The sequence below is a fragment of the Oryctolagus cuniculus genome, chromosome 12, assembly GCF_964237555.1.
Source record: "Oryctolagus cuniculus chromosome 12, mOryCun1.1, whole genome shotgun sequence".
Classification (NCBI taxonomy): Eukaryota; Metazoa; Chordata; class Mammalia; order Lagomorpha; family Leporidae; genus Oryctolagus; species Oryctolagus cuniculus.
In genome coordinates this window covers 99,268,744-99,281,804 of record NC_091443.1, presented here as the reverse complement: position 1 = coordinate 99,281,804, position 13,061 = coordinate 99,268,744, and the positions used below count along the sequence as shown (strand labels likewise).

The window sequence follows — 13,061 nt, the reverse complement described above, 5'->3', positions numbered from 1 at the left end:
TGAACCTCCCTATGCCCGGCACTCATTATTGTGAGATAAGTGGTAACTGCTGTCATAAAGGATTTTCCTTTGTGAATTTATCTTTCAAAGGCAGCACAAAGGATTCTAAGTCACAAGCATGCATAGTTATCCACTTAGGAAATTCTTCCATGCAGGAGAGATCTGCTTTCAAAAATTCCTAATCATGGGCCGGCGCTGCGGCTCACTAGGCTAATCCTCCTCCTTGTGGCGCTGGCACACCAGGTTCTAGTCCTAGTTGGGGCGCCGGATTCTGTCCCGGTTGCCCCTCTTCCAGGCCAGCTCTCTGCTGTGGCCGGGGAGTGCAGTGGAGGATGGCCCAAGTGCTTGGGCCCTGCACCCCATGGGAGACCAGGAGAAGCACCTGGCTCCTGCCTTCGGATCAGCGCGGTGTGCCGCACCGGCCGTGGTGGCCATTGGAGGGTGAACCAACGGCAAAGGAAGACCTTTCTCTCTGTCTGTCTCTCACTGTCCACTCTGCCTGTCAAAAAAAAAAAAAAAAAAAAATTCCTAATCACATCAGCAAAGACGTCCAGTTACAAGGGATTAGTGCTTCTGTGGTTTGGAACAGAGTTGTTTGATAAAGGAGAAAAGACCTTTTATCTCTCTCAGAAAGATAGACTGAAGGGGGTGTGGTACAGGAAAGGAAGAAGACAGGGTTTCATGCCAATGCCCTTTTTAGTTTTCCTCTGGTCAAGATCAGCTGCAAAAGCCAAAAGGGTATTCACGGTGACTTGAATGCCGGCATCCGCTCAGGAGAGGTGCAGTTTGCACAGGGGAGGGCTCACGTTACCACAGGGCACATCATCTGGGACATGCTAGTTTGTAAAGTGCCATCTGATATTCACAAGCTGTCATTCACATCTGTCACCTTGGTCCTCATTCAGTCACACAGTGAACCCTGACGGAGTGAGCACTGCCAGTGGGTTGGGAAGGACTCTATGCTGGGGGCACCTGCTCACATGGACTGGGCTTTTGGGATGTGGGGACAGGTAACTAACATGTGAACAAACATGTAATTTCACAGATTATGAGAACAAATAAATAATTTCAAATCGTGCTGTGAGGAGTGTAAAGAGGGGCATGAGATAGAGATGAGTGGGACTGGGGATGGGGTAGAGGTGGGGCCATATCAGATCAGGGAGGAGGTCAAGGGCAGGCCTAGATAAGGCGACACCTTGGTTGAGACCTGATTGACAAGGAGTAGCCAAGTGCAGACCACAGAAGGGCCTTCCAAACTGAAGGCCTGATATGAACAGGCCCCGGAATTCCCCTGGAACCTGACGTCTACTGGGGCCAAAGCCTGGCACTCTCATGTGCTCAGGGCAGGACCGGACAGCCTGGCTAATGGGCCGCGGCCATGTTCTGGGGACCCACTCAGCCTACATGTAGGAGGCTGACCTGGTTGGGGTGGTGGAGGGGCTAGTAAAAGAGAAGAGAGAGATTTAAAAGAGGCATAAGAAACTTATCAACCAACTGTAATAGGTAGACCTGATTTGGATGTTGAATTGAATAAACTAATTAAATACGAAAAAAAAAAGGCATGAAAGAAGGCAGCTGGGGACAGAACTGCTCTGAAAGAATACTGTGCAGTGGTTCAGTTGTGTATGATGGAACTGGGCTGATGTTCACGTTACAGCCAAATATGTACCCCCACCAAAGTCCACAGGCTGAAGTCCTAACCCCCAGAATACAACCGTACTCGGAGATAGGGCTTCTAGTGGGGGTTAATTAAATTACAATGAGATGGTTAGAGTGGGCCCTGATCCCATTTGAATGTTGTCCTTATAAGAAGAGGCGATGAGGGCAGAGACAGAGACGCAGACACAGACGCAGAGGGATGACCAACTGTGAACACACAGCTAGGAGGCTGTTCTCACAAGTCAAGGGGAGGTCTCAGAAGAAACCAAGCCTGCTGGCGCGCTGATCTTGGCTTTCTGGTCTCCACTATTATGAGAGAATAAGTCTGTGTTGGATAAGCCACTCAGAGTTGGTATTTTGTCCATGGCTCTAACAAAATAAAACCATTTACAAAGACTGCACTAAAATAGCCACAGATGAAGAGGACAGGCGGTTTGGGACCTTCTTTGAAATGATCTTCGCGGGGATGGGGGAAGGAGGTGATTCAGAGATGAAACAAGATTGGCCAGGAGTCGAATGATTCTTGAGGTTGGGAGATGGATACCCTGGGGTTTATTCTGCATTCATTCTACACTCCCTATTTCTGCATATTTTGAAATTTTCTAAGATAAAAAGTCAAAGAAAACCCTAAACCAAAATCAAACAGGAAACAGGTAACAAAACCTTTTGTCAGTGGCTCTGAAAAGGCCTGGCTATACCTTAGGCTCCCTTGGAACTGGGCCCCAGTATCGGTATTTTGTAAAAGCTCCCAGCACAGCCGGTGTGGGGGATCTACACACATAAACAAACCTAGAGGTTTGTTATGGGAGATATAAAGGAAGCCTCGAAGCAAAAATGCCATGCTCCTTGGATGAGAAAAGTAAATACTATACAAATAAAAATAGACTTTTCCAAGTTAATTTATAAATTAAACTATGCTTGAGCTCATCAGTACCTCAGTTCTCTCCCTGGGCAGGACCCATCTCCACCACAGTGAAGTCAGGTGTGGCCGTGTGTGTCCCTTGGCCACTAAATTGTAGCCACGAAACTTCAAGAGCCACAATCTTTCCACTCTCTGAGGGCTGGTAATCATCATTAATGCTCCAGCTGCTGGCCACTCCATGAGTCAGGATCCTGGAGTGAGGAGAGTAACAATGGGGACACAGAACCCCCAGCTATGCCATGGTGGATGTGCAGTGTGACACAGATACAAATCTTTGGCCACATCCTAAAGCAGCAATAATTAAAAATGAATAACTGTAGTGGGCATAGAAATAAAAGTCAACAAATATCTCTGTACCGCAGTAAAGAAACTGACATTAGATGGCTAACATGTGAATTGAGTGCACCATTAACTGTGATGAAGATTTTTCAGTCCTAGCGTGTTACGTATTGGGCTGCCTCACTCAGTTTAGCACGGGCTTTACTCTAAGTGTAAGAGTACTTCAAAAGTGGGAGAATGGAATGAAAAATCAGTTTAGGGAGTGGGTGCACAGCTTAGCAGTTGAGATGCCGATGAGGCACCTGTGTCCCATATCAGAGTGCTTAGGCTCTTGACCTGCCTCTGGCTGCTGATCCTGACTTCCTGCTAAAATAGACCACTGGGCGACAGCAGTGATGGCTCAGTGGCTCAGTCCCTGCCACCCACATGAGACCTGGGTTGAATTCCTGGCTCCTAGTTTCAGCCTGGCCTGCCTGTTGTGGACATACAGGGAATGAACTAGTGAACTGCTGGATTAGTGGAAGGGTTCTTGCTCTCTCTAAAAATAAATAAATAAATAAACAAATAAACAAAAAATTGAAACACATGCACGGTTTTTTTCAAATATATATTTGAAGAACCTTGTATCAGGCCACCTTTCCTGGGGACTGTTCCATGTCTGCTAGCCTGGGAAAACATTTATTAAAAATGCAACATTTTAAACTAAAATGACATCAATAACAATTAAGGAAACACTTGCACTTTCTATCTCTAATTTTTTCCCAGATACTACAGATGTTTTATTTTTTTAGACTTCAACAAAGCATCTGTGTTCTAGACATTTCTCCCTGCCAAGGTCCCATTTGTTTGGCCTTATTCCCCAACAGTTAAAGATAGACCTTGAAGGCCGGTGCTGTGGTGTAGCAGGTAAAGCTGCTGCCTGCAGTGCCGGCATCCCATATGGGCGCCGGTTCGAGTCCCGGCAGCTCCACTTCCGATCCAGCTCACTTCTATGGCCTGGGAAAGCAGTAGAAGATGGCCCAAGTCCTTGGGCCCCTGCACCCACGTGGGAGAATGGAAGAAGCTCCTGGCTTCAGATTGGCACAGTTCTGGCTGTTGCAGCTATCTAGGGAGTGAACCAGCAGATGGAAGACCTCGCTCTCTCTTTCTCTCTCTGCTACTTTGAATTTCAAATAAATAAATATATTCTGAGGACTGGAATGGCTGGATCGTATGGCAGGACTATATTCAGATTTCTTAGGTGTCTCCAAATGGTCTTCCACAGTGGTTTTACCAGTTTGCATTCCCACCAACAGTGGTTTAGCATATCTTTTCCACCACATCCTCACCAGCATTTGTTGTTTGTTGATTTCTGTATGAAAGCCATTCTAACTGGAATACGGTGAAACCTCATTGTGATTTTGATTTGCATTTCCCTGATGGTTAGTGATCCTGAACATTCTTTCATGGTCATTTGGAGTTCCTCTTTTGAAAAAATGTCTGTTTAAGTCCTTGGCCCATCTCTTAACTGGGTTGTTTGTTTTGTTGTTGTGGAGTTTCTTGATCTCTTTGTAGATTCTGGTTATTAATACTCCATCAGTTATATAGTTTGCAAATAATTTCTCCCATTCTATCGGTTGCCTCTTCACTTTCCTGATTGTTTTTTTTTTTTTTTGCAGTACAGAAACTTCTCAATTTGAAGTAATCCTATTTGTTGATTTTGGTTTTGAGTGCCTGTGCCTTTGGGGTCTTTTCCAAGAACTCTTTGCCTGTGCCAATGTCTTGCAGGATTTCCCCAATGTTTTCTAATAATTTGATGGTGTCAGGTTGTAGATTTAGCTCTTTAACCCATGTTCAGTGGATTTTTGTGTAAGGTGTAAGGTAAAGGGTCTTGCTTCATTCTGCATGTAGAAATCCAGTTTTTGCAGCACCACTTGTTGAAGAGACTGTCCTTTCTCCAAGGATTGGTTTCAGTTCCTTGAGCAAATATGAGTTGGTTACAGATGTTTAGATTGATTTCTGGTGTTTCTATTCTGTTCTATTGGTCTATCCATCTATTTTTGTACCAGTACCAGGCTGTTTTGATTATAGTTGCCTTGTAGTATGTCTTGAAGTCTGATGCCTCCAGCTTTGTTTTTGTTGTACAAGATTGCCTTAGCTATTCAAGGTCTCCTGTGCCTCCATATGAATTTCAGCATCATTTTTTCTAGATCTGAGAAGAATGTCTTTGGTATTTCTAACGGTATCACATTGAATCTGTAAGTTGCTTTTGGAAGAATGGACATTTTGACGATTTTTCCATTTTTTGTATCTTTTATTTCTTTCTTTAAAGTTTTGTAATTCTCATTGTAAAGATCTTTGACACCCTTTGTTAAATTTATTCCAAGGTATTTGAAATTTTTTTTGTAGCTATGGTGAATGGAGTTGATTTTAGACATTTTTTATTAGCCATGGCATTGTCTGTGTTTACAAAGGCTGTTGATTTTGTGTATTCACTTTATATCCTGCTACTTTACCAAACTTTTATTTTCTTTTCTTTTTTTGACAGGCAGAGTGGACAGTGAGAGAGAGAGACAGAGAGAAAGGTCTTCCTTTGCCGTTGGTTCACACTCCAATGGCCGCCGCGGCTAATGCGCTGCAGCCGGTGCACCGTGCTGATCTGAAGGCAGGAGCCAGGTGCTTCTCCTGGTCTCCCATGGGGTGCAGGGCTCTGTAGATAAGTGGAATGTCTACTCTCAGTGAATACATAGAGCTTTGTAGTGGGTGTGGCCAGGGAGTTCTGTTCAGTTCTCTAGGGTTAAGGGCGTGCTGAGGTGACACACAGATTTTGTGCAATAAATCTTTTTTTTTTTTAATCAGAAGGGAAATTTATTCTGCTCAGTTGAGCTTCTTTCCTGAAAGGAGACCAGTGCCTGAGCGCTAGACCCACTGGGTATAATATTTGTCTGCTCTGTCCCAAGGACCACACAATGGATATGTGCATTCCTCAGTGTAAGTTCAGGTTCTCTAGCAATGTCTCTCACCAGGTAACTGGAAGCCCTAAGTGTGTGGAGTCTCCCACTGTGACCTCCCAAAGTCCCAGTCACAGTGTGAGTCCTCCCACACACCCTGTTTTTTTCACAGTCCCCATACAGAGCCTCACACAGTACAAGCTCCTAGCCCTGTTAGTTCTCCCCATCAGAGTCAGGAGTCTCTACTTGACTGGTTGCCGGGTGCAGACACGAGCTGTTACATATGTCCAAAATGGCGACCGCTACATTGGCTTGTTTTAGGATGCTGTTGTAAAGTTATTGGGGAGAGAGAAATGCGGCTATCCTTTTTTTTTTCCTCCTCTAGTTTGGCAGGTACACTATCCCCCATGGGGCTCCAAGCCGGGTTCCCTCTAGGCTCTTCCTGCAGCTTTATCGCCAGTGGCTTGAGCTGCTGTGGTCTGGTTTCACCTCATTTTCCAATGCTGGTTCGTATGTTCTTGACTGCTGGAGTCATAAGTTGTGGGTGTCCACGCCTTCCACATAGGTCCACTGTGTCCCTCTAATTTTGGTAGAGTTTCCTCTGCTGTTTTCTCTCTAACTCTTCCCTGAGACTACACTCTCCACTTTTTTTCCCCAGGTTGTTTCTCTGTGCTGGCTGCCTGCTCCTCAGCCCACCTTCCTTTTACCAACTCCAGGCCACACTCACCTCTGAGCACCCAGCCTTTCCTGGGAGGATCCTTCCCTCAGCAGTGTGTTTTCTCCACACTGCCATGGTGCACCAGAGCCACTCTGCCAGTGCTTGAGCGCACGGTGCTGTGACTACTTATCCGCAGTCTGCAGAACATGTCTTACCTGCCTGGGTCACACAGAGCATGGCTAACCCCTCATCAACGTTAACACACCTTCAAGAACTGGAATAAGAGTAAACCTAACACATCACACATACTTACTGTATCTGGGTGGTAAGCATTCAATTGCCTGCCAAATCCTTAGTGACCCCTGTTTAACTGCAGCCCCTATTACTGCAGTGGAAGAATCTGGAACAGATGTGAATGAAGCAAGGCTTCACAGCCAATCGGTGGCAGGGCTGGGGTGTGGGAATCAGGGCCTGCCTCCTGACCTGCGATTCCCTGGGGCACACTCCATGTTCAGTCTGCTCTCCACTGCCTCTGACTGCTGGGTTCTCCTGACAGGGCCTTCTTTGTTGCAGTCCATAGCACAGCACTTGGGGGCAGGGGGCCCTGGGCTCCACACAGCTAGCTACTCGACCAGCTCTGAGACAATTCTGGAGGCTGTGGCAGCCAGACCTAGGATCCCAGTTTAGCTCTTTGACTTACTAGCTCTATGCCCTTGCTTAAATTACTTCACTCTCTGTGCCATAAGTTTTTTTTCATCAGAATTTTACTGTTTTATGGGATGCCGTGGAGATAAAAGAGAATCTGTCTATGACAGCAGCACTGTTGCTGGCACACAAGAGGTGTCCTTGCTGGGACGTCTGATCTTGTTGCTGGCAGGTGTGCTGATAGATGGTGCCCTCTAGTCTCTGTCCAGGCCCTGCAGCCAGGCCATGCCTCCCCATCCTCTGCATGTACAGATCTTTATATCCAAGGACAGGACTTTAGACTTACTTCCTATTGTTTTCAGTTGTGTTAGATTTTGCCTGTTTCTGCTTTGTGGGTTCAATTCTGTCTTCCACATACCATTCCCTATGTGCCTACAGTTATTTATAAACTTGGATATTCATCTGTGTCTTCAAGCCACTGACCAAACTGTTGAACAGAACAGAGTCTGTGAAATGGGTGTCTTAAGGTGTACAAGTGAGTAAAAAGTAGGAAACAGATTCAGAGCACCCAGCACTGTGCCTGGCACAAAGTGAAACAGGATAGAAGCAGGAGTCGCTATTTCCCTACCTGACATGTGTCCAGCTCAAGCTCCAAACCAATTATGAGCAAGGAACATCCAGACCCAAACCACAAAAGACCTCCTGATGCCCTTTTAGGGACATCCCCAGACTGCATGCATGCTCAGAACAGCCTCAAGTGACGGATATGTGATTTTCATAGGATAGTGGTACTGAGCAACACTGTCTTTTTTTTTTTTAATTTAAAAATTTTTCCCAAATAAACCTTTTACTTAAGGAGTAAAAATTTCATAAGTACAATTTTAGGAATATAGTGATTTTTCCCATTATACCTGCCCTCCCAGCCCCGCTCCCACCCCACCTCCTCTTCCCTCTCCCATTCTCAGTCCCATTCTCCATTAAGATTCATTTTCAATTAACTTTATACACAGAAGACCAACACTATACTAAAAGTTTTCAATAATTTGCACACACACACACAAAACTGAGAACAAGCTTTATAGCTAATTCTTATAATATAACTCATTAAGGACAGAAGTCCTGCATGGGAAGTAAGTGCACAGTGACTCCTCTTGTTAATTTAACAATTAACACTCTTATGTACAATGTCAGTGATCACCTGAGACTCTTGACATGCACTGCCAAGGCTATGGAAGCCTTCTGAGTCCACAATCTCCGTTAGTATTTAGACAAGGTAATAAGCAAAGTGGAAGTTCCCTTCAGAGGAAAATACATTCTTCTTTGATGGCCACTTCTGTCTACTGGGGTCTCATTCACAGAAATCCTTTATGTAGGACATTTTGTGCCACAGTGTCTTGGATCTCCACGCCTGAAATGCTCTTATGGGCTTTTCAGCCAGACCAGAATGCCTTAAATGCTGATTCTGAGGTCAGAGTGCTATTTAAAGTGACTGTCATGCTATGAGTCTGCTGTGTGGATTGCTTCCCATGTTGGAACATTCTCTCCTTTTTAATTCTATCTATTATTATTGCCAGACACCTGACTTATTTATATGATCCCTTTAACACTTAATCCTATCCATATGATCACTTTAACACTTAAGATCCCATTTTTACCACCCAACACTGCCATTTTGACCTAACTTTGCGGGGAAAAAAAAAAAAAAAAAAAAAAAGACAAAAGCACCTGTGCAGAACACTGAGCAGGGTGCAAATCAAAGTGTTGTGTACTGAGGGGGACAAGCCATCTCTGCAGGCTGGATGTTGTGCTGTATGGCAAGGATAAGCTGCCATACCTCCCCAACTCCATTAGAAGTATCTGTTTGGCTCTCATTGAGGAGCCAGCTGGCAAAACATCTTCCCGCCATTCTGTTTGCCTTGTGTCCCAGCAGGAACCCCCAATAAACATTTTTTGGGTTGCATTCTGGCCTCGTGTCAATTTCTACTTGCAAGTAAACTGAAGAACTTAGGGTCAATAACAAAAGCAGAAACACCTGTTCATACTTCCTTATCTACAATCTTCCCTTACTTGCCCTTACAGAAGACAGCACACTGCCCTGTTACCAATGACAGCATAAACTGGAATGACCTTGCTGGAGGACAATCTGACAATATGTACCAACACACATAAAAAATATTGACTCTGGGGCCAGCGCTGTGGCACCAGTGTGTGTCCTGGATGCCCTACTTCTGATCCAGGTCTCTGTTAATGTGCCTAGGGAAGCAGCAGGAGATGGCTCAAATACTTGGGTTCCTGTATCCACATGGGAGGCCTGGAAGAAGCTCCTGTCCCCTGGCTTTGGAAGAGCCCAGCTCTAGCCATTGTAGCTATTTGAGGAGTGAACCTGTGGATGGAAGACTGCTCTCTCTCTGTAACTCTGCCTTTCAAGTAAATAAATCTTTTTTTTTTTTTTTTTTTTTTTTTTTTTTTTTTTTTTTGACAGGCAGAGTGGACAGTGAGAGAGAGAGACAGAGAGAGAAAGGTCTTCCTTTGCCGTTGGTTCACCCTCCAATGGCCGCCGCTGCAGCCGGCGCACCGCGCTGATCCTGGCAGGAGCCAGGAGCCAGGTGCTTTTCCTGGTCTCCCATGGGGTGCAGGGCCCAAGCACCTGGGCCATCCTCCACTGCACTCCCTGGCCATAGCAGAGAGCTGGCCTGGAAGAGGGGCAACCGGGACAGAATCCGGCGCCCCAACCGGGACTAGAACCCGGTGTGCCGGCGCCGCAAGGTGGAGGATTAGCCTATTGAGCCACGGCGCCGGCTCTCAAGTAAATAAATCTTAAAAAAAAAAAAAAGCTGGCTCTGTAATTCTACCAGAAATCTGCTCCAAAAGAAGTTATTAAAGAGAAAGAAAAAATTCCATGTACAAGATATTTATAGAACCATTATTTACAATGCCCAAAACTATAAATAACCTTAATGCCCTACAAAAACGAGTGGTTAAGTGAACTATAACAGAGCAGTAATAGCAATGTGGCTCCTAAAAGGTTGAAACACAATGAGTACATCTTTGTGGTAGAGACTACTATAAACAGGTCACCATAGTTATATACACTGTGAGGGCAACTAAATAAAAACTCTGTACACATTGATAAAGGCAGACTGGGAAGATAAAGAAATGGAAAATTCTAGTTATGTTGAGATTATACAAGAGTTTTCAAAATGTTTATGGAAAATCTGCATTGTAGAAAAACTGTATGGGCGGGGCTGGCACTGTGGCATAGTGGGTAAAGCCACTGCCTGCAGTGCCGGCATTCCATATGGGCGCTAGTTCGAGTCCTGGCTGCTCCACTTCTAATCCAGCTCTCTACTATGGCCTGGGAAAGCAGTGGAAGATGTCCCAAGTCCTTGGGCCCCTGCACCCATGTGGGAGACGCAGAAGAAGCTCCTGGTTTCTGGCTTCGGATCAGCTCAGCTCTGGCCACTGTGGCCATTTGGGGAATGAATCAGTGGAAGGAAGATTTTTCTCTTTCTCTCTCTCTGCCTATGCCTCTCTGTAACTCTTTCAAGTAAATAAATAGAATCTTTTATTTTATTTTATTTTATTTATTTTTTTGACAGGCAGAGTGGACAGTGAGAGAGAGAGACAGAGAGAAAGGTCTTCCTTTGCCGTTGGTTCACCCTCCAATGGCCGCCGCGGCCAGCACACCGCGCTGATCCAATGGCAGGAGCCAGGTGCTTCTCCTGGTCTCCCATGGGGTGCAGGGCCCAAGCACTTGGGCCATCCTCCACTGCACTCCCGGGCCACAGCAGAGAGCTGGCCTGGAAGAGGGGCAACTGGGACAGAATCCGGCGCCCCAACCGGGACTAGAACCTGGTGTGCTGGCGCCGCAAGGCGGAGGATTAGCCTAGTGAGCCGTGGCGCCGGCCTAAATAGAATCTTTAAAAAAAATACATTTAAAGAAAAACTGTAAGGGCTTCAAAAGTTTTCTGCACCAAAATAAACCTACCTTTTAATTCCATTTTCCACGAACTTTCTGAAGTTCCTTTATAGATACAATTTTTGGTTGTTTCCCATTAAAACATATTATAACTTAACCGGTCATAAACATCCCAGGCTTATGTGCCTAAACAGACACACTTACTACATGTGTATTCTTCATGTGTGTATCTATAATCTGAAGGGAGAGCTAGCCTAAGAGTTAAGAATGAACAGAACAGAACACAAGACTTTCAGTTCAAGTCAGTAAGCATTTATCTAAACATGAGATCTGGTTCCCACCTTCAAGGAGCTAGAAAATCCAGGGAGGTGCTAATGTGCCAGGTCCCTTCCCAGTGACTTTCGCATATTTCGTTGCACCCTTGCCTGCCAGTCCCAGAGTCCCGAGGAATGAGAGTCAGTCAGGGTGGCACGGTGGTGAAGGGCACAATCCCTGCCCTGCTCTACTTGGCTCTCAGCTCCTACTTATCAGCCAGGGCACCTTGGGCAACACCTTCCCCTGTGAGCTTCGGTTTCTGCATCTATTTGCTGGCAGTTCTTGCAGTGCCTATCTCAAAAGTTAATCTGAGATATGCATCACATAGGTCCAGTACAGGTTGGCTACTGTTTTAACTAACCGTGCGCCCTATCATCGCTTTGAAACGGGCATGAATTCCAAACTTAAAGAAATAGAAAAAAAAAAAAAAAAAGAAAAGAAATAGAGCAGAAGCAGCTTCTCACTTGCAGTGAGAACAGAGAAAGGGGTGCTCCCCTGGCCACACCCTGTGCTTACCATAGGTGAACATACGTGGTGAGGTCAGTTCAATGTTGGGCAAGGCCCCCAGATGGTTCAGCACGGCACACCGATAGCCATTTTTCTGGGCATAGTCAACAAAGGTACGGATGTACTGCTTCTCGCTGTGATTGGCGATTCCAGGGCAGATGACCATGGTGACATCATCTGCAGGGTGGAGAACGAGAGACGGACATATCCAATAAGTGACACAATAAATGGACACAATTCTATTTTGCTGGCTTAGAAAACAGGACGGAGAAATTTAACATACAACTTTTCACACAATTCTCTGGGAAAGAATATTTTTTCCTTGTGAGCCAAAGCTGTCTATTTCAGTGCTTCTCAAACTATTTATGGTGAAAAGTTGACTTAAAAAATTTCCATGGGGCCAGTGTTGTGACACAGCAGGTTAAGCCACTGCCTGCAATGCCAGCATTCCATATTGGCACCAGTTTGGGTCCTGGCTGCTCCACTTCCGAACCACTCCCTGCTAATGTACCTGGGAAAGTGGTGGAAGATGGCCCCTGTATTCACAAGAGAGACCTAGAAATAGTTCTGGCTCCTGGTTTTGGATTGGCTCACCTCTGGCTATTGTGGCCAACTGGGGAATGAACCAGAGATGGAAGATTTCTCTGTGTCTCTCCCTATCTCTCTTTCTCTCTGTAACTTTGACTTTCAAATAAATAAATAAATCTTTTAAAAAATGAGAGTCTTTATATAAACTAATATGGCAAGCTGTCCAATACATGTTAAGTGAAAAAAAAAAAGCTACTTAAAGGAAAGAGATGTAATATGCTGCCATTTGTGTGGAGGGAAAGTTGTCTATATTTATAAACACTTCCACTAATTCTAGAATCATTCACACAAAAAATCTAACAGGTACCAGCCTGGGAGGGAAACAGAGATGAGAGAGAGACAATACTTTCACTGTATATATTTAATACCTTTTGAGTTTTCTATCATGAGCATAATTTATTTACTTGAAAATATGAATGAATACAAATTTTTCTTTCAAAGAAAAGTATCATGCTTAGGTTATTAAATCTGATTATAATTTTCCTTCAAATTAAGATAAAACAATAAAAATAATTTAATGCTGGCAGAGGAAATGTGAATTTGTAATCAATCTTCATAAAGAACCTTAAAAATTAGACGAACTTTGATGTAGTCATTTTAATTTCAGAATCTTGCCTAAAATTTTATGATGAAGGAAGT

The 13,061-nt window shown here is 44.7% G+C and overlaps 1 protein-coding gene across 1 annotated transcript in view; it reads right to left on the bottom strand.

Moving 5' to 3' along the window:
• ABHD2 (abhydrolase domain containing 2, acylglycerol lipase) overlaps positions 1–13,061 on the bottom strand; it is a 119,705-nt gene that overhangs the window by 35,591 nt on the left and 71,053 nt on the right. Inside the window, exon 5 of the mRNA XM_070054523.1 lies at positions 11,844–12,011. Coding sequence (XP_069910624.1) covers positions 11,844–12,011 — 168 coding nt within the window. The remainder of the gene's footprint in view (positions 1–11,843; positions 12,012–13,061) is intronic.